This window comes from Heterodontus francisci, chromosome 4, assembly GCF_036365525.1.
Source record: "Heterodontus francisci isolate sHetFra1 chromosome 4, sHetFra1.hap1, whole genome shotgun sequence".
NCBI classification, from domain to species: Eukaryota; Metazoa; Chordata; class Chondrichthyes; order Heterodontiformes; family Heterodontidae; genus Heterodontus; species Heterodontus francisci.
In genome coordinates this window covers 187,989,035-188,012,395 of record NC_090374.1, presented here as the reverse complement: position 1 = coordinate 188,012,395, position 23,361 = coordinate 187,989,035, and the positions used below count along the sequence as shown (strand labels likewise).

Here is a 23,361-nt window from a genome sequence, read left to right as displayed (position 1 = left end):
CAATTTAGTTTTCTTGAAAAGTACCCCACTGCTTTTCTATGCCCGATTCATCATCCTGCAATAGGACTGCACCAACCCCTAGGTCGCTAGCATCGATCGCGATTTTGAAGGGTTTAGCAAAATTTGGAGAAGACAACACTGCTTCATTAGTTAAGATTGCCTTTAGCTTTTCAAAAGCTGTCTGGCATTCATCTGACCATACCACTTTGTTTTTCTTTTTTTGTAACAAATCAGTTAATGGAGCAGCTACAGTACTAAAATTCTGTACAAATTTCCTGTAAAAACTGCACATCCTTAAAAACCTCATTATTTCATGTTTTGATTTAGGGATAGGGAACACTACTAAGGCTTGTACCTTTGCCGATTTTGGCAATACTTATCCTTGCCCACTGTGAGTCCCGGGTAAGTTCCTCTTGCTTTTCCAAATTCGCTTTTTTCCAGATCTGTCACTAAGTCCATCGCTTGCAATTTTTTAAACAGAATTTTGAGCTGGTTTAAGTGTTCTTGCCAATTGTTACTGTATATTGGTACATCATCGGAATACACTACACAGTTGGGAACACTGGCTACCACCTGATACATTAATCTTTGAAAAGTGACTGGAGCATTTTTTAGCTCGAATGGTATCACCTGGCACTGATAAAGACGATCTGGTGTTACAAAAGCTGATATCTCTTTGGCTCGAGAGGCAAAGGAATTTGCCAATATCCCTTTAACAAGTTGATCTTGGTAAGAAACCTAGCACTGACCACTCTGTCAACACATACTTCTAAATGCAGAATTGGGTAGGAATCTGCCTTCATTACTGCATTGACTTTTCTGTAGTCTATACAGAGTAGGGTTGACCTGTCAGGTTTACATACTAGAACTATTGGTGAACTCCAGCCACTTTGACTCAGTTCGATCAAGTTGTTTTACAGCATTTTTTGAATTTCTGCTTTTACTTGGACCTGTTTGCCTGGACATAGGCGATAAGGAGGTTGCTTTAAAGGAACGGATTCCCTAGTATCCACATCATGTGCAGTTAAGGTTGTACATGATGGTTTATCCCTACAGACTCTTTTAAATGTTGTGAAAAGCCTGGTTTGGTCTTCACGTTGTTTTGCCCCGAAGTGCAAAAGCATGTTGTCCAATTTTCCTAGCCATTCTTTATTCGCTAACTGGATAGATGGAGGTTCAATCTGAGAATTGTCCAGGCCTCCTTCTGCCTCATCCTCACTATCCTTTTCCTTCTCAACAGTCCTCATTACTTGACATACCTGTAGTAGCTTATCTTCCTCCCTGCGATAATATTGCTTTAACATATTGATGTTCTTCCAGCGATCAGGGGTGTCAATCAAGTAATCTACCTTACCTACTTTTATAATCACTTTATATGGGCCACTGAACCATGATTTTAATGGTTCCCCTTGTAATGGTAACAACAACAGTACTTCATCCCCTAGTTGAAAATTGCGGGTCTTTGCATTGTTGTCTGCCCATTTTTTCATCTTGGCTTTGGATGCTTTAAGCTGTTCCTGAGCCACACTGCAAGCTTTCATGAGCTTTTCTCGGAGCACAGATACATAGTCTAGTATCGAACATTCATTCCTTTGTTCTAAGAATCTGTCTTTGATGAGTTTTAGAGGACCTCTTGCTTCATGTCCGTAAACCAGTTCGAAAGGACTGAAACCTGTAGACTCATTCGGTGGCAAATAAAAGAAAGTCTGGTCCTTTATCCTAGCCATGCGCTTATTCGTGACAGTATGTTCTAATCATTGTTTTGAGAGTTTGGTGGTACCTCTCTAAAGCTCCCTGTGACTGTGGGTGATATGCTGAAGATTTCAACTGTCTGATATCCAAGTTGCCCATGACACAGTGGCGCAGTGGTTAACGCCGCAGCCTCACAGCTCCAGCGACCCGGGTTCAATTCTGGGTACTGCCTGTGTGGAGTTTGCAAGTTCTCCCTGTGTCTGCGTGGGTTTCCTCCGGGTGCTCCGGTTTCCTCCCACATGCCAAAGACTTGCAGGTTGATAGGTAAATTGGCCATTATGAATTGCCCCTAGTGTAGGTAGATGGTAGGGACAGGTGGGGATGTGGTAGGAATATGGAATTAGTGTAGGATTAGTATAAAAAATGGGTGGTTGATGGTCGGCACAGACTCGGTGGGCCGAAGGGCCTGTTTCAGTGCTGTATCTCTAAACTAAACTAAACATCTTGAAATATCTTCGACATGAAATTAGAACCTTGATCTGCTTGAACTTCAAGTGGTAATCCATATCATAAATAATTGGGTTAACCTTTCTACTATTTTAGCAGTAATTGTCCTCAAAGGAATGGCCTCAGAAATTGAGTAGCCATATCCATGATGGTAAGTACGTACTGATTTCCTGATTCTGTTTTTGGCAAAGGTCCTAGACAGTCTACCAATACCCTGTGTTACGACTAGGTGAGACGGTCTAGGGGTTCTTTCGCAGCCTTTTCCTGGTTTAACCGTAGAAACACCGTGTTTTTTGCTCCCCCTCAGTGAATCCTTGTTTACTGCTCCAATTGTAAGGCAAATAAATCAGACATGTTTCCTTTGATTTAAACAAGGAAGGTGGAAGTTTAATAATCATAAACTCTAATCCCGTTAAGGACTACGAATATCCGACGCAACCACGCAACATGCATGTGAAATAAACACACACGCAGATAGAGACAGAAAATATAGAAGGAATAAAGGGGAAAAGTTTGAGGCAATCTCTGGTAGTTCCAGTCCTTTGAGTTCAATGTGGAGTCTTTGGTTGCCAGTAAGGCTTGCAATTCGTTGGGGCCCAGTTCACACTTCAAGTTGTTCTGATGTAGGAGTCTTTTCTCTCTTGAGGTTTACATGTCTTCCATGTGTCCGGTGACTTGGGGAGAAAGTGAGAGAGAGCCAGCCAGGAGAGAGAGGCTTTCTTGTTCCAGGTTCCAGTTCTGAATTCAAACTGTCCTGTGACTAGTTCAAAAAACCTGGACCAGCTGGTTTAACCAGTCCTGGCTTTGTGGATTGTATCATCTTAGCAGTCCCTAGAATGCACTTACTTACATCTTCAATGTCTGGTGATCAAAATCCATTTGGGTTAATTGGAGTGGGGAATAGTTCTTTGTCTCCACAAGCAGCAGCTCTTAGTATGCAAATGTCCTTCCAGCCCAATGTTTGGTGATCTTCAAACAAGTCATTTCTTCACTCCAGCAACAGTTTAAAATTAATGTTCATTTGACAAAATTAATATGCCTCATTCTTGGCAGATACAGGTCTGCATGACACCTCTACACCCAGTGGAATGAAATACGATTTTTTTAAAACAGCATTTCATTAAAAGAGACTGGAGAGAAGGTTAGGTACAGGAAAACACACATGCATCTCTCTCATTCATTCAGAAACCCGAACAATTGTTACAGCCTGTCCTTTCTTGTAGCAGTGCTGCTTTAAGTGGCCCGTGTTGGCATCCCAATAAACATGTGGTTTTGGGGAAGTTTTTCCAGTTTGCACATTTCCATGACTGCCGAAGATGTCTTTGCTCTTGTTGAGATCTGCAATGGGGAGTGTTAGGTTTAATTAGCCCTAGGTTGGAGTTCTGCTCAGGGGCGGCAGCAGTGGGCGGTTCCACTCTGAACTCTCTTTCGGTACTTTGATGAGTCATTTCAGGGAATGGCTGGTTCCCTTTTTCCTGGACTGTGGGGGAAGATTCTTTGTTACTCCTCCCTTTGTCCTCTGGGATACGTCTGCTTTCAGGTATTTGTCCAGATTCTGCTGCACTCCCCTCCGGCACTTTGACTATGTGAGGCATCACCGTTGTGGTTTCTCTGCCCTCTTGAGGACTTTCTTTGTTGCTGCAGGTTCCTGTAAATGCTGCTAGCCACTCTAGTGGGATGCTTCTAGTGTCTGCATTTACATAGGAGGATGTGGGGTCTAACTTTTAAAACATTTTGGGGTTGGCTGACCGGACAGTAGGGGTTTCCATTTGGGATTTCTCCCAGACTTCCTTTAACCTTCCCTCTTGGACCCTTTTTCCCCATTCATTTCTAACATGTTGCCAGCCTTGTGTCTGCTTGTCCCCTTTTGCTCTCGGCAGGGGTCCCTTACAGTTCAGCAGCCCTCTGCTGGAGGGTCCTCCAAACACCCATATAGGACTTAGAGGGTGCAGATTTCACTGTAGATTGGGGTTTCCCCTCAACCTGGCACATGTGACAACTCCTACAGTACTCCACCACACCTTTGTGGCGTTTTGGCCAGTCAAGCTGCTGTCTTATGCGGGCTTTGTTTTCTCATATACCGACATGTACTGCCATTGCAATTTCATGGGCTATTCTTACTATTTCTCTCTGGTACCTCTGCGGCACCACTAACTGGTGAAAAACTGTCCACTCCTTGCTGTCAAGTCTGTGAGGAGAACTCCATTTCTTCATCAGTACCTCATTCTTTAAATAGTGGCAATCAGGGACTCCCTCTGCTTCAATTTCAGACTGGGCAGCCTGTGCTAACTCTTTCAATACTTGGTCAGCTCGCTGAGTCTCCGCTAGGGGAGATCTATTTAACTCATTCCCTGGGTCTTCTAACTTTCCGAAGCAAGTCTCGGACAGACAGACCTTATGGTTTTCTGCCTGCAGTGCCAATTCAGTCTCCTCTGGGGGAGCTGGTTTGATCATGGCATGACTCATTACACATTCAGTGAAACTGCAGGGGACCGTCTCCTGCTACTCCCTGTTTCTCTGACCTCCTGCGGTCACTCTTGCAGCACTGGGGAAACTACCACCTTCATCCCGCCAGATCATTACCGAGGAGCAGGTTAACCCCATCCACAGGCAAACTAGGGACAATCCCGACAGTCACCGGTCCCGAAACTAGGTTGTACTTCAACTGCACCCAGTGTAAAGGTACAGGCATACGCTGCCATCCAATAGCATTCACCACCATTCTGGTATTTACTGCGTTCTCTGGGGGGAAAGATCAGGCCTTTTCCCAGTAAAAGAGATCTAGTGGCCCCTGTGTCCCTGAGGATTACTATGGGCTTGCTTGCCCCACTCGAGGGTATGGGGTTAATTTCCCTTCAGACACAAAACCCTGATAACCTTCAGGAATCCTATTGCATTTTCCTGCAATTGCAGCCATATGCTTCTTGAGTCTCACTCTTACAGCAATTAAAGCCACAGCTTATTCTGCTGTGCTTTCCATCAGGGTCCCTTCTCCTTCACTGAGTGGGTGTGCTCTGATTAACCCAATAGGTTTTCCTTTAATTTCCAACAGTCATCTCTTATACGCCCTGCTTTATTACAACGGAAGCACACAGGTCTCCAGGTCTGACTCCTGCTTACAACACCTTCCTTTTTGGCTGGAGAGGACCCCCTGTGTCTCCTGCTTTTCTTTCCCTTCCAGGACTGCTTGGGCTTCTATCACCTTCCCACCCTTTGTCCTTTTTGGATTTGTGGAAATGATTAGGAAACGTTTTCTCCGGGAAAAAAGACTTATAAATAAGAGCAAACCTATCGGCCAGGACTGCGGCCTGTCAGACTCTGTGAGCCTTTTGTTTCTCTACATGTGTCTTTATGGAGAGTGGGAGAGAGTTTTTAAATTCCTCTAACAAAATTACTTCTCTGAGATTTTCATAGCTGAGCTGTACTTTAAGAGTCCTCAGATACTGTTCAAAAGCCAGCTGCTTATTTCTCTCAAACTCCAGGTATGAATGATCAACTTGCTTCTTGAGGGTTCTAAACTTTTGGCTTCCAGTACTAACTCATATACCCGGAGAATAGCATTTTTATCAGTTCATAATTTGATGAATTCTCATCTGGCAACATGGAATAAACCTTATGGGCTTTTCCTACTAATTTACTCTGTAAGAGCAGAGTCCAAGCCCCAGCTGGCCACTTTAACTGCCAGGCCAGTTTTTCAAAAGACACAAAAAACGCTTCCACGTCTCCCTCATTGAATTTTCGGATCAGTTGGGAAATTTTTAACAATACTGTACCCAGTCCTGAATTACACTCCTCCATATTGGCCAGGCTTTCACTGGGGTTACTCTGTCGCCCCCGAGTTAACTCAAGAAATCTCAGCTCTCTCTCTTCACATTCTTTCTGGAAGATTCTTTCTTTCTCTCTCCTGTATCTTTTTCTTTCTCCTGTCTTTTTCTTCATGTTCCTTCAGGAAGGCTCTTTCTTTCTCGCTCACCTGTTTTTCCCTTTCTCTTTCCCTGTCTTCTAATTCAAGTTTCCTTTGTTCCAATTGTATCTTTGCTCACAATACCCTGTCTGGGTCTACTTATAACCATGTTTTTCTTCTTCAGATTCATGGGAAAAATGGTTGGCCACTAGTCTTAAGAATTCAGACTTCCTAGCCTTGCCGCGTACAGTGATCCCACACTGCTCAGCCATTTTCCTCAACTCTTCCATAGACAGTGCGTTTAACTTATCCTAAGCTACTTCACCCTGGCTTGGGGATCTACTAGCTTCTGGCACAGACATGTTAGTATTCTAGCACACACAACCACAAGAAAACCTGGATTGAAATCTTTTCTCTTTTCGTTTGGTATCAATTTGACTTCCCACTTCCAATTTCTCTCGTTTGCCTGTGGGTCGAATCTTGGACGCTAGGCCCCAAATTTCTGTGATAACCAGGTGAGAAGGTCTCGGGTTTCCTCTCAGCCTTTGCCTGGTTTAACTGTAGCAGAGTTTAATTTTAGAAGCGCCTAGTTTTTAGCTCCCCCTCAGTGAATCCTTGTTCACTGCTCCAATTGTAAGGCAAATAAATCAGTCCGGTAATGACTACAAATATGAGACACAACCACGCTAGCAGGCATATGCGATAAACACACGCAGATAGAGACAGAGAAAGTAGAAGGAATAAAGGGGAAAAGTCTGAGGCAATATCTGACAGTTACAGTCCTTTGAGTCCATTGTGGAGTCTTTGGTTGCTGGTAAATCTTGCAATTTGTTGGGGCCCAGTTCACGCTTCAACTTGTTCCGATGTAGGAGTCTTTTCTCTCTTGAGGTTTACCTGTCTTCCGTGGGTCCGGTGGCTTGGGGATAAAGTGAGAGAGAGCCAGCCAGGAGAGAGAGGCTTTCTTGTTCCAGGTTCCAGTTCAAACAGCCTTCTAAATTCAAACTGTCCTGGACCAGCCAATTAGTCATGTGACCAGCTGGTTTAACCAGTCCTGGCTTTGCAGATCGTATCATCTTAGACCCTGGAATGCGCTTCTTTACATCTTCAATGTCTGGTGATCAAAATCCATTTGGGTTAATTGGAGCAGGGAATAGTCCTTTGTTTCCACAAACTGCGTCTCTTAGTATGCAAATATGCTTCCAGCCCAGTGTCTAGTGATCTTCAAACAAGTCATTTCAATGGCATTACCATTGCTGAATCCCCTGCTATCAACATCCTAGGGGCTACCATTGACCAGAAACTGAACTGGAGTAACCATATAAATACCGTGGCTACAAGAGCAGGTCAGAGGCTAGGAATCCTGAGGTGAGTAACTCACCTCCTGACTCCCCAAAGCCTGCCCACCATCTACAAGGCACAAGTCAGGAGTGTGATGGAATACTCTCCACTTGCCTGGATGGCTGCAGCTCCAACAACACGCAAGAAGCTCGACACCATCCAGGACAAAGCAGCCCGCTTGATTGGCACCCCATCTACAAACATTCACTCCCTCCACCACCAACGCACAGTGGCAGCAGTGTGTACCATCTACAAGATGCACTGCAGCAATGCACCAAGGCTCCTTAGACAGCACCTTCCAAACTTGTGACCTCTGCCAACAAGAAGGACAAGGGCAGCAAATGCATGGGAGCACCACCACCTGCAAGTTCCCCTCCAAGTCACACACCATCCTGACTTGGAACTATATCGCCGTTCCTTCACTGTCGCTGGGTCAAAATCCTGGAACTCCCTTCCTAACAGCACTGTGGGTGTACCTACCCTAAATGGACTGCAGCGGTTCAAGAAGGCAGCTCACCACCACCTTCTCAAGGGCAATTAGGGATTGGCAATAAATGCTGGCCTGTCCAGCGACGCCCACATCCCATGAATGAATAAAAAAAAAAATTCTTCACTCCAGCAACAGTTTAAAATCAATGTTCATATGACAAAATTAATATGCCTCATTCTTGGCAGGTGGGGGTCTGCATGACACCTGCGAAATGGTTCCTCAATCACCGGTATGGAAACTAGTGGTGCCGGTTTTATGCTAGCTTGTGGTTTTCCCACCATTTGGCCTGTATGGAACGTCCTACAAAATTGTGTCACATCTTTTGTAAGGCCTGGCCAGTAATAATGTTGGCTTATATGTGATTTAGTTTTCTGAATCCCCTATGTCCTGCAAAGGGAATGTCATGTGCTAACTTTAATAATTCCCGGTGATATTTAGGTGGTACCACTATCTGTTTTCGTCCGCAGGTCTATTGGACGGTCTCCATTTCCTCATCAAAACCCCATTTGCCATATAATAGCCTTCTGGAACTACTTTCGCCTCAGCTTCTGTCAAAGCCGTCTATGCCATTCTGTATAACTTTGGATCAGCTTGCTGTGTTTCAATTATAGAAGATCTGTTAAACATCTCATTTGGATTATATAAATCCCCAAATAAGATTTCAGATACTTGGCTATCTGCTTGCGGTGCTACTTTTACCACCGATAATGGATCCTGTTTAGCCATTGCTCGGGTGACTATACACGCAGGAAATATTCCTGGAACTTGTTCTTGTAATTGATCCGTTTCTCTAGCTTCACTTGGTTCCTCTGTAATTAATACAGAAACTGATACTTTTGATCCAGCCAAATCATTTTGTTTGAGTAGAACAATTTCCTCTACTGGCAAACTGTGGATAGCTCCTCCAGTTACCATGCCAGATATTAAGTCACTCTCTTGACGTACTGATATAAAGTTATGGGTATATACTCCCCACCAACTCCATTACCTAAAACTTTAGCATTCAGGATGCTCTCTGGTGGAAATGTTATACTTTTCCCCTGCAAGAGTGTTTGGGTTGCTCCCATATCCCTGAGTATAATGATAGGTTTTCCTGTCTCACTTAAAGGATATGGAGTTACTTTCCCCTTTGACAAAAATTCGTTATAACTTTTGGGTATTTTATTCTTAGCCTCGACCCTTGTGTCTCGTTTTACAGCTGCCGTTAAATCTACATCCTGGTCTGTTGTACTCTCAATCAGAGCTCGTTTCTCTGCATTAGCTTTGTGTACCCCAACAGGTCCTATGGGTTTACCTTGCAATTTCCAGCTTTCTGAATGAAGATAACCTGTTCTGTGGCAATGATAACACTTCGGTTTGCGAACCTCACTCCTACCCTCCGCACCTTCCTTTCTGGCCTGAGCTGGTGATCCCGGGCCATTCCCAGCTGTTCCTTCTTCTCCCTGGCTACTTGCCTTGCTTTCACCCTCCCACTTTCTATCCTTCTCAGGTTTATGGGAGTGACAGACAAAAGGTTTTGGCTTATTCACAAGCTCAAAATCAAAATCATCAACCATTTCCACTCCTTTCCTCGCTTTCAAAACTTTCAGATTAGCTGCATGAGTTCTCACTACTGAATGAAATGAATTTTTAAACTCTTCCAAGAGAATCAATTCTTGAAGGTTCTCCTATGTGATTTCCATCTTTAATACTCGTATCCAACGGTCAGAATTAATTTTCTTCACCCTCTCAAATTCTACATACATCTGCCCAGCCAATCTCTGTAAATTCCAAAACTTCTGACAGTAAGCTTAAGGGACTAACTCATATGCAGTGAGAATGACCTTTTTTGCCATCTCATAATTTGCAGATGCCTCTTCAGGAAGCATGGCATAAATTCCTTGTGCTCTGCCTATCAACCTGCTTTGCATAACCAGTGTCCAACTTTCCTTTGGCCATTTCATTTTTTTGGCTATTTTTCAAAAGATCTGAAAAATGCCTTTACGTCCCTTTCCTCAAACGAAGGAAGAGCTTGTTTAAATATAAACAGCTTTTCTCTGGGCTGAATTCAGATTCTTCCTGATCAGAACTTTCCCTAGATTCAAGACTATCCCTTTGTTTTAGTTTGATCCCTTTTAACCTAAATTCCCTCTTTTCTCTTTCACTTCTCTGAAGTTCAAGTTTTCTTATTGCTATCGCTTTTTCTGTTTCCTGTTGAAGCTCCAGTTGCCTCAACTGTGACTGAATTTTAGCTAATTCCACTGTATCACTCTGACCTACCATCATCTTGTTCTTCCTCTTCTATTTTTAAGTGTTGGACTGTTACATCAAATATCTCCAGTTTTTTAGCACCTGATTTCAACTCTAACCCTAATTTTGCCACCAATTCTTTTAGTTTATTCTTAGTTAAAGTTGTCAAGTCACTGGGGGACACATTCTCCTTTCTCAAAAACTGTGCTGCAACTGCTAATGCCATTCTGACGATACAGTCTTTACCCTTATATACAAGAAACCTAGTTTCTTTTAATTTTTCTCTTTCAAATTATTATTCCCCTTATAATTAACATAATTGGCATTAGATTTAGATCCCGATAATCGAGCCTCCAATTAATATGTTACGACTGTGGCGGGAGCAATGCACTGTCAATTCAGTCCCATCACTTCACAGGTCATAGCATATTATTAAAGATTTCCCCACCTAACTGAAAAATAGCCAAATTAAACACTTTATTAAGCCCCAGAATAAAATACACCAAACTAGGTATCATTAGACAACAACTAATTAACTATTTATTAAATAACTAAATCTTAAACACTATTAAGATAAACCTATGTCTAAAAGAATTTATAACTTCTTATTTATCCTAACCCCCTAAGCACACACACATACATTCAAAAATCAATGGTTAACCAGTTTTAAAATTGGTGTTTCTTAGGAATAAAATATGTAGCTGGGTTGTAAGTCCTGGTGGGTTCCATTCCCGGTTGATGAGGTGTCCCAGAGTAAAATAATCAGATGCCACTTGAAGTCTCCACGCGAATTCGACAAAACAGTCTTTAGGCATTCAAAGTACTTCAGCTGCAGCAGGCATCACACAGTTCTTTCAATGAAGAGTATAACAACGGATCTACTTGGATCTTCAAATTGGCAGTTCTTCAGTAGAAACTTTACTGAGAATTCTAGCAAGCACAAACAGGCTAGAGAGAGAGTTACTTCTGTATCAGAGACTTCTTAGGGCTTCGAAGTAAAACAAAATTTACTACCTCCAACAATCCAAATGTTCTTTCCAGGTTTTTTTTCTCCTTAGACAAACACAGTCTGAGCTCAGTGTAGATTTTCTGCTGACATATAGATAGCTTTTTCAGTAAGCATACTTCATTGGGTTCCAGATCAGACTAGTTTCAGCCAGTCCCTGCACACAGTCAACTTGAAACATTACAACACATCTCCTGCTGTTGCCTACGAAACAGGCTTGCTATGGCACACTGTTCTGAATGAATCTAAAAACATCTCTTTCTGTCTTAAAGGTACAGTGTGTTCAACAGAGGAGAAAAAGAATAGTTCTGTGACATGTACCACAGGGATCAATGCTGGGGCCTCAACCTTTTACGATTTATAGAAATGGCTTGGATGAAGGGACCGAAGGTATGGTCGCTAAATTTGCCGATAATACAAAGATAGGTAGGAAAGTAAGTTGTGAAGAGGACAGAAGGAGGCTGCGAAGGGATATAGATAGGTTAAGTGAGTAGGCAAAGATCTGCCAAGTGGAATAAAATGTGGGAAAATGTGAAATTGTCCATTTTGGCAGGAAAAATAAAAATAAGTATATTATATAAATGGTGAGAGATTGCAGAGCTCAGAGATGCAGAGGGATCTGGGTGTCCTCGTGCATGAATCGCAAAAGGTTAGTATGCAGGTGCAGCAAGTAATTCGGAAAGTTAATAGAATGTTATTGTTTATTGCGAGGGGAATTGAATACAAAAGTAGGGAAGTTATGCTTCAGTTATACAGGGCATTGGTGAGACCACATCTGAAATACTGTGTACAGTATTGGTCTTCTTATTTAAGGATAATTAAGAATGGATTGGAAGCAGTTCAGTGAAGGTTTACTAGACTAATACCTGGAATGGGTGGGTTGTCTTACGAGGAAAGGTTGGACAGGCTAGGCTTGTATCCACTGGAATTTAGAAGACTAAGAGACAACTCGATTGAAACATATAAGATTGTGGGGGGGAGGGGGGGGGGTTCTTAACAGGGTGGATGTGGAAAGGATATTTCCTCTTGTGGGAGAATCTAGAATTAGGGTTCATTGTTTAAAAATAAGGGGTCACCCATTTAAGATAGATGAGAATTTTTTTCTCTCAGAGGGTTGTGAGTCTTTGGAACTCTGTTCCTCAAAAGGTGGTGGAAGCAGAGTAGTTGCCTATTATTAAGGCAGAAGTAGATAGATTATTGATAAGCAAGGGGGTTAAAGGTTATTGGGGGTAGGTGGGAAGCTGGAGTTGAGGTTACAATCAGATTAGCCATCACCACCAACCACAGTGGCAGAGATCTGAACCATCTACAAGATGCACTGCAGCAACGCACAAAGTCTCCTTAGACAGCACCAACAAACCCCCAACCTCTACCACCTAGAAGGACAAACGTAGCAGATGCATGGGAACAACACCATCTGCAGATCTCCTCCAAGCCACAAACCATCCTGACTTGGAACTATACTGCCATTCCTTCACTGTCGCTGGGTCAAGATCCTGGAACTCCACTTTTCACAGCACCGTGGGTGTATTTACTCCACATGGACTGCAGCAATTTAAGTCAGCAGCTCACCAACACTTTCTCAAGGGATGGGCAATAAATGATGGCCTAACCAGCACTGCCCACATCCCATGAACTAATGGTTCTAGTACCAACCATTGAGGAATCCATTTTATACCTTCGTCCAGTCAGGAAAACAACTGTTAATCACTACTCTCTGTCTCCTGTCATTCAACCAACTTCGTATCCATGTGTCACCGTCCCTTGTTTTCCATGAGCTTCAACTTGCTGGTAAGCCTATTATGAGACATTTTATCCAATGCCTTTTGGAAACCCATGTAAACCACATCAACTTCATTACCCTCTTTGTTACCTCATCAAAAAACTCAGTCAAGTTATTTAAACATGATTTGCCTTTAATAAATCCTTCATTTTCCTTCATTAATCAACGCCAGTCCAAGTGACTGTTAATTTCGTCCCGGATTATTGTTTTAATAGCCTTCCCACCATCTTCCCAACCACCTGTAGTTGCTGGGTTTATCCTTCTCCCCTTTTTTTGAACAGGGATGTAACCTTTGCAATTCTGTAATCCTCTGGCACCATCCCTGTGTCTAAGAAAGATTAGAAGATTATGGCCAGTGTTTCTGCAATTTCCACCCTTATTTCCCTCAGTATGCCCTGGTGACTTATCAACTTGAAGTACAAGCCAGCCTTTTTAATATTTCTTCATTATCAATTTTTAGCATAGCCATCATCTCAACTACCTTCTCTTTCAGTATGACGTCGACAGCATCATCTTCCTTCGTAAAGAAAGATACAAAGTACTCATTCAGTGCCCTGTATTTCCATGTGTAGATCCCCTTTTTGATCACTAATCAGCCCCAACTCCCCTCAGTCTACCCTTTTATTATTTATATGCCCGTGGACGACTTTTGGATTCCCTTTTTGTTAGCTGCCAGTCTCTTCTCATTCTCTCTCTTTACCTCTCTTATTTACTTTTTCACTTCCCCTCTGAACTTTCTATATTCAACCTGGTTGCCATTTGTATTATCAACCTGACATCTGTCATATACACCCTTTTTCTGTTTCATCTTACTGTCTATCTCTGGCTTTGGTTGCCCTACCTTTCGCCCTTGTGGGAATGTGCCTTGCTAGTACCTGAACTCTCTCTTTAATTGCAACCTTTTGTTCTGTTACAATTTTGCCTGCCAATCTTTGATTCCAATTTACCTGGGCCAGGTCTGTTCTCACCCACTGAAAATGGCCTTCCTTCAATTATGTATTTTTGTTCTATATTGCTCCTGGTCCTTTTCCATAGCTAACCTAAACATTGATACTACGATCACTGTTCCCTAAATATTTACCTGCTGACACTTGATACACTTAATCTACCTGATGTCTCAGAACTGGATTCAGCAATTAAATTACTTAAATTACATCAGAGATGGGCACCAACATGTTGCACATGGACATTTGACAAAATGATTGACTCAGCCACAGACATGGGGGCAATTAATCTGTATACAAAGTGTATAGCCAATCTAATGCTATCAAAACATGGTCTGGTATACACCCATTTCCCCCTATAAATAAAGTATCTAAGCATACAAACATCAATGGAGAGCAGCACAGCTATATTAGCTAGTTAGCGAGCAAAATAGTATGCCATGCCAATGTGAATTACTTTTGTAGGCAGAATAGTGCTAGCTACACCATGTCACAGGCTGATAGATTGACCTTACTGGATGACTTCTCTGGATTCACACTGTGTCTGGAGTGAAAATTCATCCAATAAAACATAAAACTCAAGGAGAAGATTTTTATTGTGGTTAGTGAGGTGTGGCAGTAGAAAAAGCAGCAATAGGAAAACGGACTATTTCTCATGCTAAAATAAAAGCAAAATACTGCAGATGTTGAAAATCTGAAATAAAAGCAGAAAGTGCTGGAAATACTCAGCAGGTCTGGCAGCATCTGTGGATAGAGAAACAGAATTAATGTTTCTGATGAAAGGTCACCGACCTGAAATGTTAACTCTGCTTCTCTCTCCACGATGCTGCCAGACCTGCTGAGTATTTCCAGCACTTTCATTTTTATTCCATTTCTCACACTGCTGTTGTCACAAGACAATTTAGCCCGTGATGGTCAAGGTTTGGGCAACTTCTCCACCTGCTTGTAATATGTGTCTGAAGACAGGGCAGTCAAGAAAAGGGCAGTGATCTCCAAATCAGGAGAATATTATAGGGTGGAGCAGATACTAATTCAGAAGGGTCATGTAAAACAGAAAAGCAGAGTGGGACAGGAAGGGACAGAGAGATTAACGATAAGTAGCCAAGACTAGTTTATTCATCTTGATAGGCTGTTAAACTAGGTCCTGGATTCTAAAATACAGGAACAACAGAATCTCTCATGGAACAAAATGTCATTTTATCACCAAAGCTAGTGATAAAATTAGATAAACACAATAACAAATAAAGAGTGCCCTTCAATTCCTCCAATAAAGCGATTCTCTTAAATTCACTCATGTCCATATCTCAGTCTATCACTGTCGATTTTGATTCAGCTCTGACAAGATAATTACCAATAAAAAGCTTTATGCAAAAATTTGAGTGGTTGTTACTGCATGTACTATTCAATTGCAAAATGTTTAGTCACTATCTGTAAGATTATACTCCAGACTAACTAATTTATGTCCAAGCTAAATTTCTTACCTATTAGCAAAGGTGCACTTATAATGTAATGTATTTATAAGATACAGACAACTTTCAAGTGACATTGGTCACTCAGGTTATCTGTCCTCAAACTGGATAGTAAATGATGCACATTGCAGATACTGATCTTTGACATACTTATAAAACTTGTCCTTTAATCCAATACACAGCAAAAAAAAATCAGTTAATAACTGTTTCTAACATGGTCATTGAAACAGAATACATTTTTACTCTGGGCTGGATTTCATGTTGCCGCTGCTGTGTGTGGCGGCGGCAATAAAAGATGGTACCCCGCATGTGTCGCTGTCACTCCGTGGAGCAGCCGCTATCCTATATGCGGCGCCTCATTAACATGGCCGGGGACATTCCTGGCAACGGCGTCTGGCGCCACTGCGCAGGTACTGGTGGCAATTTTAAAAGGCTAAGAGCCCTAAATGACAATTTAAAATTTTAAAGGAACAGTGAATTTAAAATTATTAACAATATTTAAAAAAAATCTTTCCAGCCCCCCTCCCAACCCCAAATAGCTGAAATCTACCCTCTCCCCCACAAAGTTCAAACCTTTTATCTTTACCCCTTCCCGTTACCCCTAGACCAATCAAGTAGGTTTGACCCCGCTCCCCCTACCTCCGCACTGATAAACTTCCCCTGTCCCCCCCTCCCCACATGTGGTATGCCTCCTTTCCCCGGATGGGGATTTGAAGACGGGGCAGTGCTGGCCACTGGGATCAAGGTTGTGGTGGCACATCAGGAGGCGACGGGACCTTCATTAATGCAGGTAAGTAAATTAATCTGAATATTTAAATAACAGTCCCGTTGCTGAGCGGCGGGAGGGGCACTGCCACGAGGCCTCGCCGCCGCCTTCAAGATCGGGACAGACCATGCCGGCGTCGATGTTGGTGTCGGGCCTCATCCGGGGCAATCTTCATGCCCCCGCCCAGCCGCAGATGCCGCATCGAGGCCCCTATAAAATTCACGCCTTTGTCTTTCCCAGCAGTTTTTAAAACTGCAAATGCAGCATGGATTTTGTTAAGGAAGCGTAGAGGGTTCATCGTAGATTAAGCTTTATTAAAGCTATCCATTACATTGTATTTACCAACTGTTGTATATGAATCAGCAGCATCCTGTTTTTGCTAATATCACTCAGCCCCAATACACCATACTGTTGTATTCATGAACAACTTACAGTGCTGACATCTGGAGATTCTTTGGATTTTCATGCCCATTTTCCCCTTAATACAAGTTCTGGAACAATGCGATTCCAAATGGATAGCAGCGGAAATGCAACATTTGTATAGAAATAAAAGTCCAGTAACTTTCAACATGTCACTGAGCTTGTGTCCCAAGTGAAAGTAATGTGTGCCAGAGCATAAAAATTGAGACATTTCCGAAGTGACTTTTGCCATTTCAAAATTAGTTTACATAATGCAAGCATTTAAACTTGTGTTTTAAAATACCCTAGCTGCTAAGCTATTTTAAAACACAAGGTTAAAGGCTTAGAGCAGGTGTGTCCAACCTTTTTGCGTGAGGGGCCACATCACAATTTTTGTCTTATATAGGAGGCCGGTGAGTCAATTTTGGAAAGATAAAGGCATTAAAAATGTATCTTACTGTTAATCAAAACAACAACAAATGGTGCATTTTTGTGAAGAAGCTTTAAATGATGTTACAACCAGGTGAGAAATGCTTCCACAACTTCCTCATTGAATCTTGGGATTGGTTGAGATAGTTTTAACAATTCTGTACCCAGCTGTGAATTACGCTGCTCTATATTGGCCATGTTTTCACTGGGGTTACTCTGACGCCCCCTAGTTAATGCAAGCCACCTCAGCTCTTTTTCTTTGCATTCTTTCTGGAAGGTTCTTTTTCTGTCTCCTGCCTCTCCTTATCTTCACATTCCTTCTGGAAGGCTCTTTCTTTCTCCCTCTCCTGTCTCTCTCTTTCTCTCTCCTGTTCTTTCTCCTGTCTTTCTTCACGTTCCTTCAGAAAGGCTCCTTCTTTCTCCCTCTCCTCTAATTCAAGTTTCCTCTGTTCCAATTGTATCTTTGCTAGCTATACACTGTCAGAGTCTACTTCTAATCCTGCTTCTACTTCTTCAGATTCAAGGAGCAAATGGTTGGCCGTTAGTCTTAGGAGTTCAGACTTCCTAGCATTGCCATGTACAGTGATCCCACGCTGCTCAGCCATTTTTGTCAGCTCCTCCATAGACAGTGCTTTTAATTATCCCTTGCTTCACTTATACTTCACCCTGGCTTGGGGAGCTACTAGCTTCAATCACAGACATGTTAGTATTCTAGCACATAGAACCACAATAAAACCTGTATTGAAATCTTGCTCTTTTTTGATTGGGAACAATTTGGCTTCCCAGTTCCAATTTCTCTCATTTGTCTGTGGGTCAAAACCAGGACGGTAGCCCCCAAATTTCTGCTGCGACCAGGTAAGAAAGTGATCTAGGGTTCCCCCTCAGCCTTCATTTGGTCTTACCGTAATGGGGTTTAATTTTAAACACATGTGTTTTTAGCTCCCCCTTGGGGAATCCTTGTTCACTGCTTTCCAATTATAAGGCAAAGAAACCAGCCAAACAGGTTTCCTTAGGTTGAAAGAAGCAAGTTTGAACTTTATTAAACTTAAACTCTAATTCGGTTAACACTGATACACGACGCGCCCACGCTAGCGTGCATATGTGATACACATATGCAGATAGAGACAGAAAAGAGCAGAAGAAATAAAGTGGAAAAGTTTGAGGCAATATCTGAAGATAGTTTTGGTAACTGTTCTTCGAGCTCACTACAGAGTCCTTGATTGTAGATAGGTCTTGCTTTTCATTGGGGCCCAGTATTCTTTTTAAACCTTGTTCGATTTAGGAGACTTTTCTCTCTTGAGGTTCATGTGTCTTCAGTGGGTCCAGAGGCTTGTGAGAAAGAGATCGGAGCAGACAGGTGAGGTCTTCTCAGTCCAGGAGCAAACAGTCTTTCTGGCTCAAGCTGTTTGTACAATTCAAAAAAACTCAGGTTGCCTGGCAGGTTAGTCATGTGACTAGCCGGTTTCACCGTGTCTATTTGTGGATTCGGCCATCTTAGCAGTCATCCTGGAATGTGAGCGTCCTCACCTTCAATGTCTGGTGATCAAAGTCCACTGTGGGTTGAAGGTGTTAGGGAATGGTCCTTTGTCGCCACAAGAACTGTCTGTTTGTATGTAAATGTTTTTTTCAGCCATGGGTGATCTGTTTAACAAGTCATTTCCTTGCTCCAGCAACAGTTTAAAATCAATGTTCATATGACAAAATTAATATACCTTATTCTTGGCAGGTGGGGATCTACATGACAGTTAGTGATTTTAATATATCTTTACATTAATCAATTCATACTGGTCTTTCTCACTATGCTCCTTTATGCTTGTCAAATAATTAAGCCTTTAGTAATTCCAACTTGTCAAAAGTGACGACAAAATATTTTTTATATTTCTCACAGAATTGGAAGCAATGTGTAAGATTCTTATTGTGTACTATTTCATATTTGGTGATGGAGTAATAGATGATCTGTAGATGGTTTCACAACGCTACTCTTAAACCCACTTAAATAGGTTCAGTTGAAATGTACTCATTGGTGGGCTAATGTCTAATTTAATGAGCCTGAAATAATGTTAAACTGATTATTTACGATTCGACAACAGCTCAATAGTTATATTTCCCCCTACTTCCTGTTTATTGCAATGTTGTTGATAATATTTATCACACTGTTTTGAATTTCTTTTGGATAGGCTATTAATGAGATTCTTCCAATTCTTGCCAAGAGGAAGACAGATGCTATTATTCATGAAGTACAGGATGCTGAATATAAACTCGAAATCATTCCAACTACTACCACGGAGTATGTGAATAATTTGCTATTCCTTGATGAGATGCAGGAGAGGGTATGCTGCAAATTTTTTAAATAATATATATTGTGAAGGTAACACACTGATAAAGTTTCAACCTCCCTCACCCCATCTTTTCCTCTTTACTGGCACATATCCTTCTTCAATGAGGTGTTCTTTGTAATTGTTAAGCCAAAACTGGGGCTGGGTTTTTAACCATTCCCAATACTCTGGCACTGGTAGTGAAGGATATCATTATTTGATTTCATGTATGGAAAATAAAAATAGATTAATGGTATTTAGAGATGATATCTATTGTATGCCATCTTTCATGAAATTGTAAACATTTTGTTGAAGAGCAGGTTTACAATTTCAATGCATTTCATGCACAGAGGAAATGCTCACCCAGTGCAGTAAAAATGCAGCTAGAATTCACTTCTTAAATTAAAAGATTTCTTTTAGTATAGAAAAGTAGGTTTATATTTGATTTAATTTCATTATTTTTGTCCTTTGTTGATATTTACATATGCTTAATCATTTTAGTTTTTGGTTATTTTATTTTCAATATTTCCCATTAAATTTGAAGGTCATTAGAAATGTTGTAATTCTTGTTCAGGTGATTCAACAGTTAGAAATTGTTCTTCATTTTTTTGAATCACATTATATCTGGGAAGGGGTAAGAAAGCAAAACAGCTGAGCTCATATTTAGAATTTAAAAAAGGAAGAGCAACTTCCCAATACAGTCAGGAAATGATTTACAAACCTTCAATCTAATTCTGGTCAAAGCAGCATCTGCAAATTTAATTTACTCCTCATCCATCCCAGTGGTGTTCTCTCAGGGGTTGATACTAAGAACCAGTGTTCTTTTTGATATATACTAATGACCTGGACATGGGTATATAGGACATATTTTCAAAGTTTGTGGATGATATGAAACTATGAAGTAATGTATTTAACAGTGAGGAGGATAGTAACAGACTTCAGAGGACATAGTTGTGAAATGGGCAGACGTATGGCAGATGACATTTAATGCAGAGAAGTGGGAAGTGATATATTTTAGTAGAAAGAATGAGGAAAATAAATAATTAAATGGGGTGCAGGAACAGAGAGACCTGGGCGTGTATGTACATAAATCCTTGAAGGTGGCAGGACATGTTGAGAAGATTGTTAAAAAGGCATATTATAACCTTGGCTTTACAAGTAGAGCCACTGGGTGACGGGATCTGAATTTAAATATTTAAATCAACTTACCTTCCACCTTACGGGCCCGCCGCGATCTTCAGTGTGGCAGCTGGCACTCCGGTGCCTTCACTTCCCCGTCTGGGGAAAGCAGGCATGACACTGGTGGGGAGGGGGGGGGGGTGCATGGCTGGTGGTGACGGGGTCAAATAATCAATGACTCTAGGGGAAGGTGGGAAGGGGTGAACTTTAAACTTTGTAGAGTCTTGGTTGTGGCAGTGGGTGGGGGGGTGGGGAGGTCAGATTTCAAAGGTAAGTGTTTTGGGAGGGATGGGCAAATACCTAATGTCATTGGTATTGGGGGGTGGGTGGTGGGAAAGGAGTGATAGCATTTTTATTACAACAGTGGGGAGCTGGTATTTCTTTAAAAATTCACATTCATTGGCAGGGTTGGCTGGCCTTTAAAAAAGGCGCCAGCACCTGTGCACAGGCAGCTGACACCATTGCCAGCGTTGGATAGCCTGCCCCCTCCACGAGTTTGGTGGTGGTGGGGCGGGGGGGGGGGTGGGCCTTGCAGGCCGTCCTGGCTATTTAAATGAGCCGCCGTGCAGGAGATTGCGGCGGCACTGTGGTGTGTGGGATGCCATTTTTTGAGCCACTCCCGGGAGCGTGGCAGGCTCTTAAACTCCTAGCCAAAGACTGAAGCTTTCGCAATCATCTTCAGTTAGAAGTGCTGAATAGATGATCCATCTTGGCTTACTACTGAGGTCCCCACAATCCCAGATACTAGTCTTCAGCCAATTTGATGCACTCCATGTGATACCAAGAAACGACTGAGCGTAGTGGATATAGTAAAGGCTAATGGACCCAATAACATCCCGGTTGTAGTAGTGAAGACTTGTGGTCCAGAACTAACTGTGCTTCTAGCCAAGCTATTCCAGTACAGCTACAACACTGGCATCTATCCGACAGAGTGGAAAATTGTCCAGATATGTCCTGTCCATCAAAAGCAGAATAATCCAATCCAGCCAATTGGTGCTCCATCAACCTACACTGATTCAACAACAAGGTGAGGGAAGGTGTTTTCGACAAGGTTATCAGATAGCAATGACTCATCATAACCTGCTCACTGATACTTAGTTAATAAAAACAGAAAGTGCTGGAAATGCACAGCATGTCTAACAGTATCTGTGGAGAGAGGAACAGAGTTAACGTTTCAGATTGTTTAAATACTGGTAAAGCATGAAACATGGAACATAACTGGATATAAAGGGCAGAAAAATGTCATAAAAGGGTGGAAGTTGGCCCATGAATCTAACAATAAATAACTTCTGATGAGAGGTTTAATAACATGAGTAACACAAATACTGACTTGTTTTTTAGATTGAAGTCTTGGAGGAAGAATCAACTGTTGTTGTAATGATGTATCAGCTCATCGAGAAGTATAGGATTGGTACACCTCCAGAGGATCTTGCTGTATTTGCAACTCTGAAACCTTCAATAGCTGCAGTTCGCACTGTAATTGACAGAGCTGTAAGTGAAAGAGAGAGCAACATTAGCAAATTATGTCGCTGCATGGATAAAGACATAGACGTGCTGAATGAGGAGGTCAGAGCAGTGAGGATAAAAGAACAGGTAGGTCAATAGTTGCTCTCTTCATTTATTTATTTATTTAGAGATGCAGCACTGAAACAGGCCCTTCGGCCCACCGAGTCTGTGCCGACCATCAACCACCCATTTTATACTAATCCTACATTAATCCCATATTCCCTACCACATCCCCACAATTCTCTTACCACTGACCTACACTAGGGGCAATTTACAATGGCCAATTTACCTATCAACCTGCAAGTCTTTGGCTGTGGGAGGAAACCGGAGCACCCAGCGGAAACCCACGCGGACACAGGGAGAAGTTGCAAACTCCACACAGGCAGTACACAGAATTGAACCTGGGTCACTGGAGCTCTTATTCTGTATTCCATATTTATTTTAATTGCACTGGTAGAGAATCTCAAGGATTTGAATGCTTCCGTTCTCCTCACTAGTTTGCCTTGCCCCATCAAGTGTGTAAATGAACAATTCGGGTGCTTGTTGCCAATGGTTTTCTGACCATTTGGTTGGAAAATTGTGATCAGTGCACCCAGTTTTCCAACATGCACAGCTGATGGGAGAACTTCCCTATTTCCAGTGCAGACTTGTAAAATGGCCTGTGTGTTTTTCAAATTATGCATTTTGAAGCAATTTCCTTGTCCACCTTTTCAGTTCATAGATTTGAGGCGTTTTGCAAACTAAGACAAGAATCATCTTGGGTTTTGTTATTTGGATCACAGACCAGTACTGGATCCCCTGCCTCTCCAAGCTGCTGGTCCAATCAGAGGGCAGACAGCTCAGCAGTCTTGGCAGTGCCACCGATAGAGGTGGCCACTGCTAAGGTTGCAGGCAGCAGGAGAGGGCGCCTCCACGTTGAGATGTTCTCGAAGGACCGTTAAGAAATGTTTTTAATGTGTCAGGACTAGGCAGGCAGGCCGAGGGCAATAGGAAAGGTGAACCCTCGAGTGGTGGTGTCGGAGAAAGGGGGTAGGGGGCAGCCATTGTTGCTGGGGGGGGGGGCCCAACTGGGAAGCTGCTGGAAGGCTGCGTCAATGTACCTGGCGGTCTCCCCATGCAGCGGGGGGCTGTTCCGACACAGGTAAAATCCTGGCATCATGATCCAATAGCTGGTAATGTATAATATAGTTACGTAGTTTGAACAGATGAAAGTTAGGTACTTCGATCCTGGCAATTTCCTGAACTCTTACCTTAACAATCCTCCTGAGGTCTCTGAACACTTTTCTCATGATCTACAAATGTGGAAGGCTGCACTGACTCATTCTGTCATTTCCATCCAAACTAGTGTCCTCATAGGAAGGTTTCCCTCTGCTCCAAAGATTGAAGGCTTACTTTGCTGCACTTC

The 23,361-nt window shown here is 42.3% G+C and overlaps 1 protein-coding gene across 3 annotated transcripts in view; it reads left to right on the top strand.

Annotated features, from left to right (window-relative positions):
- dnah6 (dynein, axonemal, heavy chain 6) overlaps positions 1-23,361 on the top strand; it is a 554,194-nt gene that overhangs the window by 107,901 nt on the left and 422,932 nt on the right. For all 3 annotated transcript variants that reach the window (XM_068030693.1, XM_068030691.1, XM_068030692.1), the window contains 2 exons: positions 19,134-19,286; positions 21,792-22,043. In XM_068030693.1, coding sequence (XP_067886794.1) covers positions 19,134-19,286; positions 21,792-22,043 — 405 coding nt within the window. The remainder of the gene's footprint in view (positions 1-19,133; positions 19,287-21,791; positions 22,044-23,361) is intronic.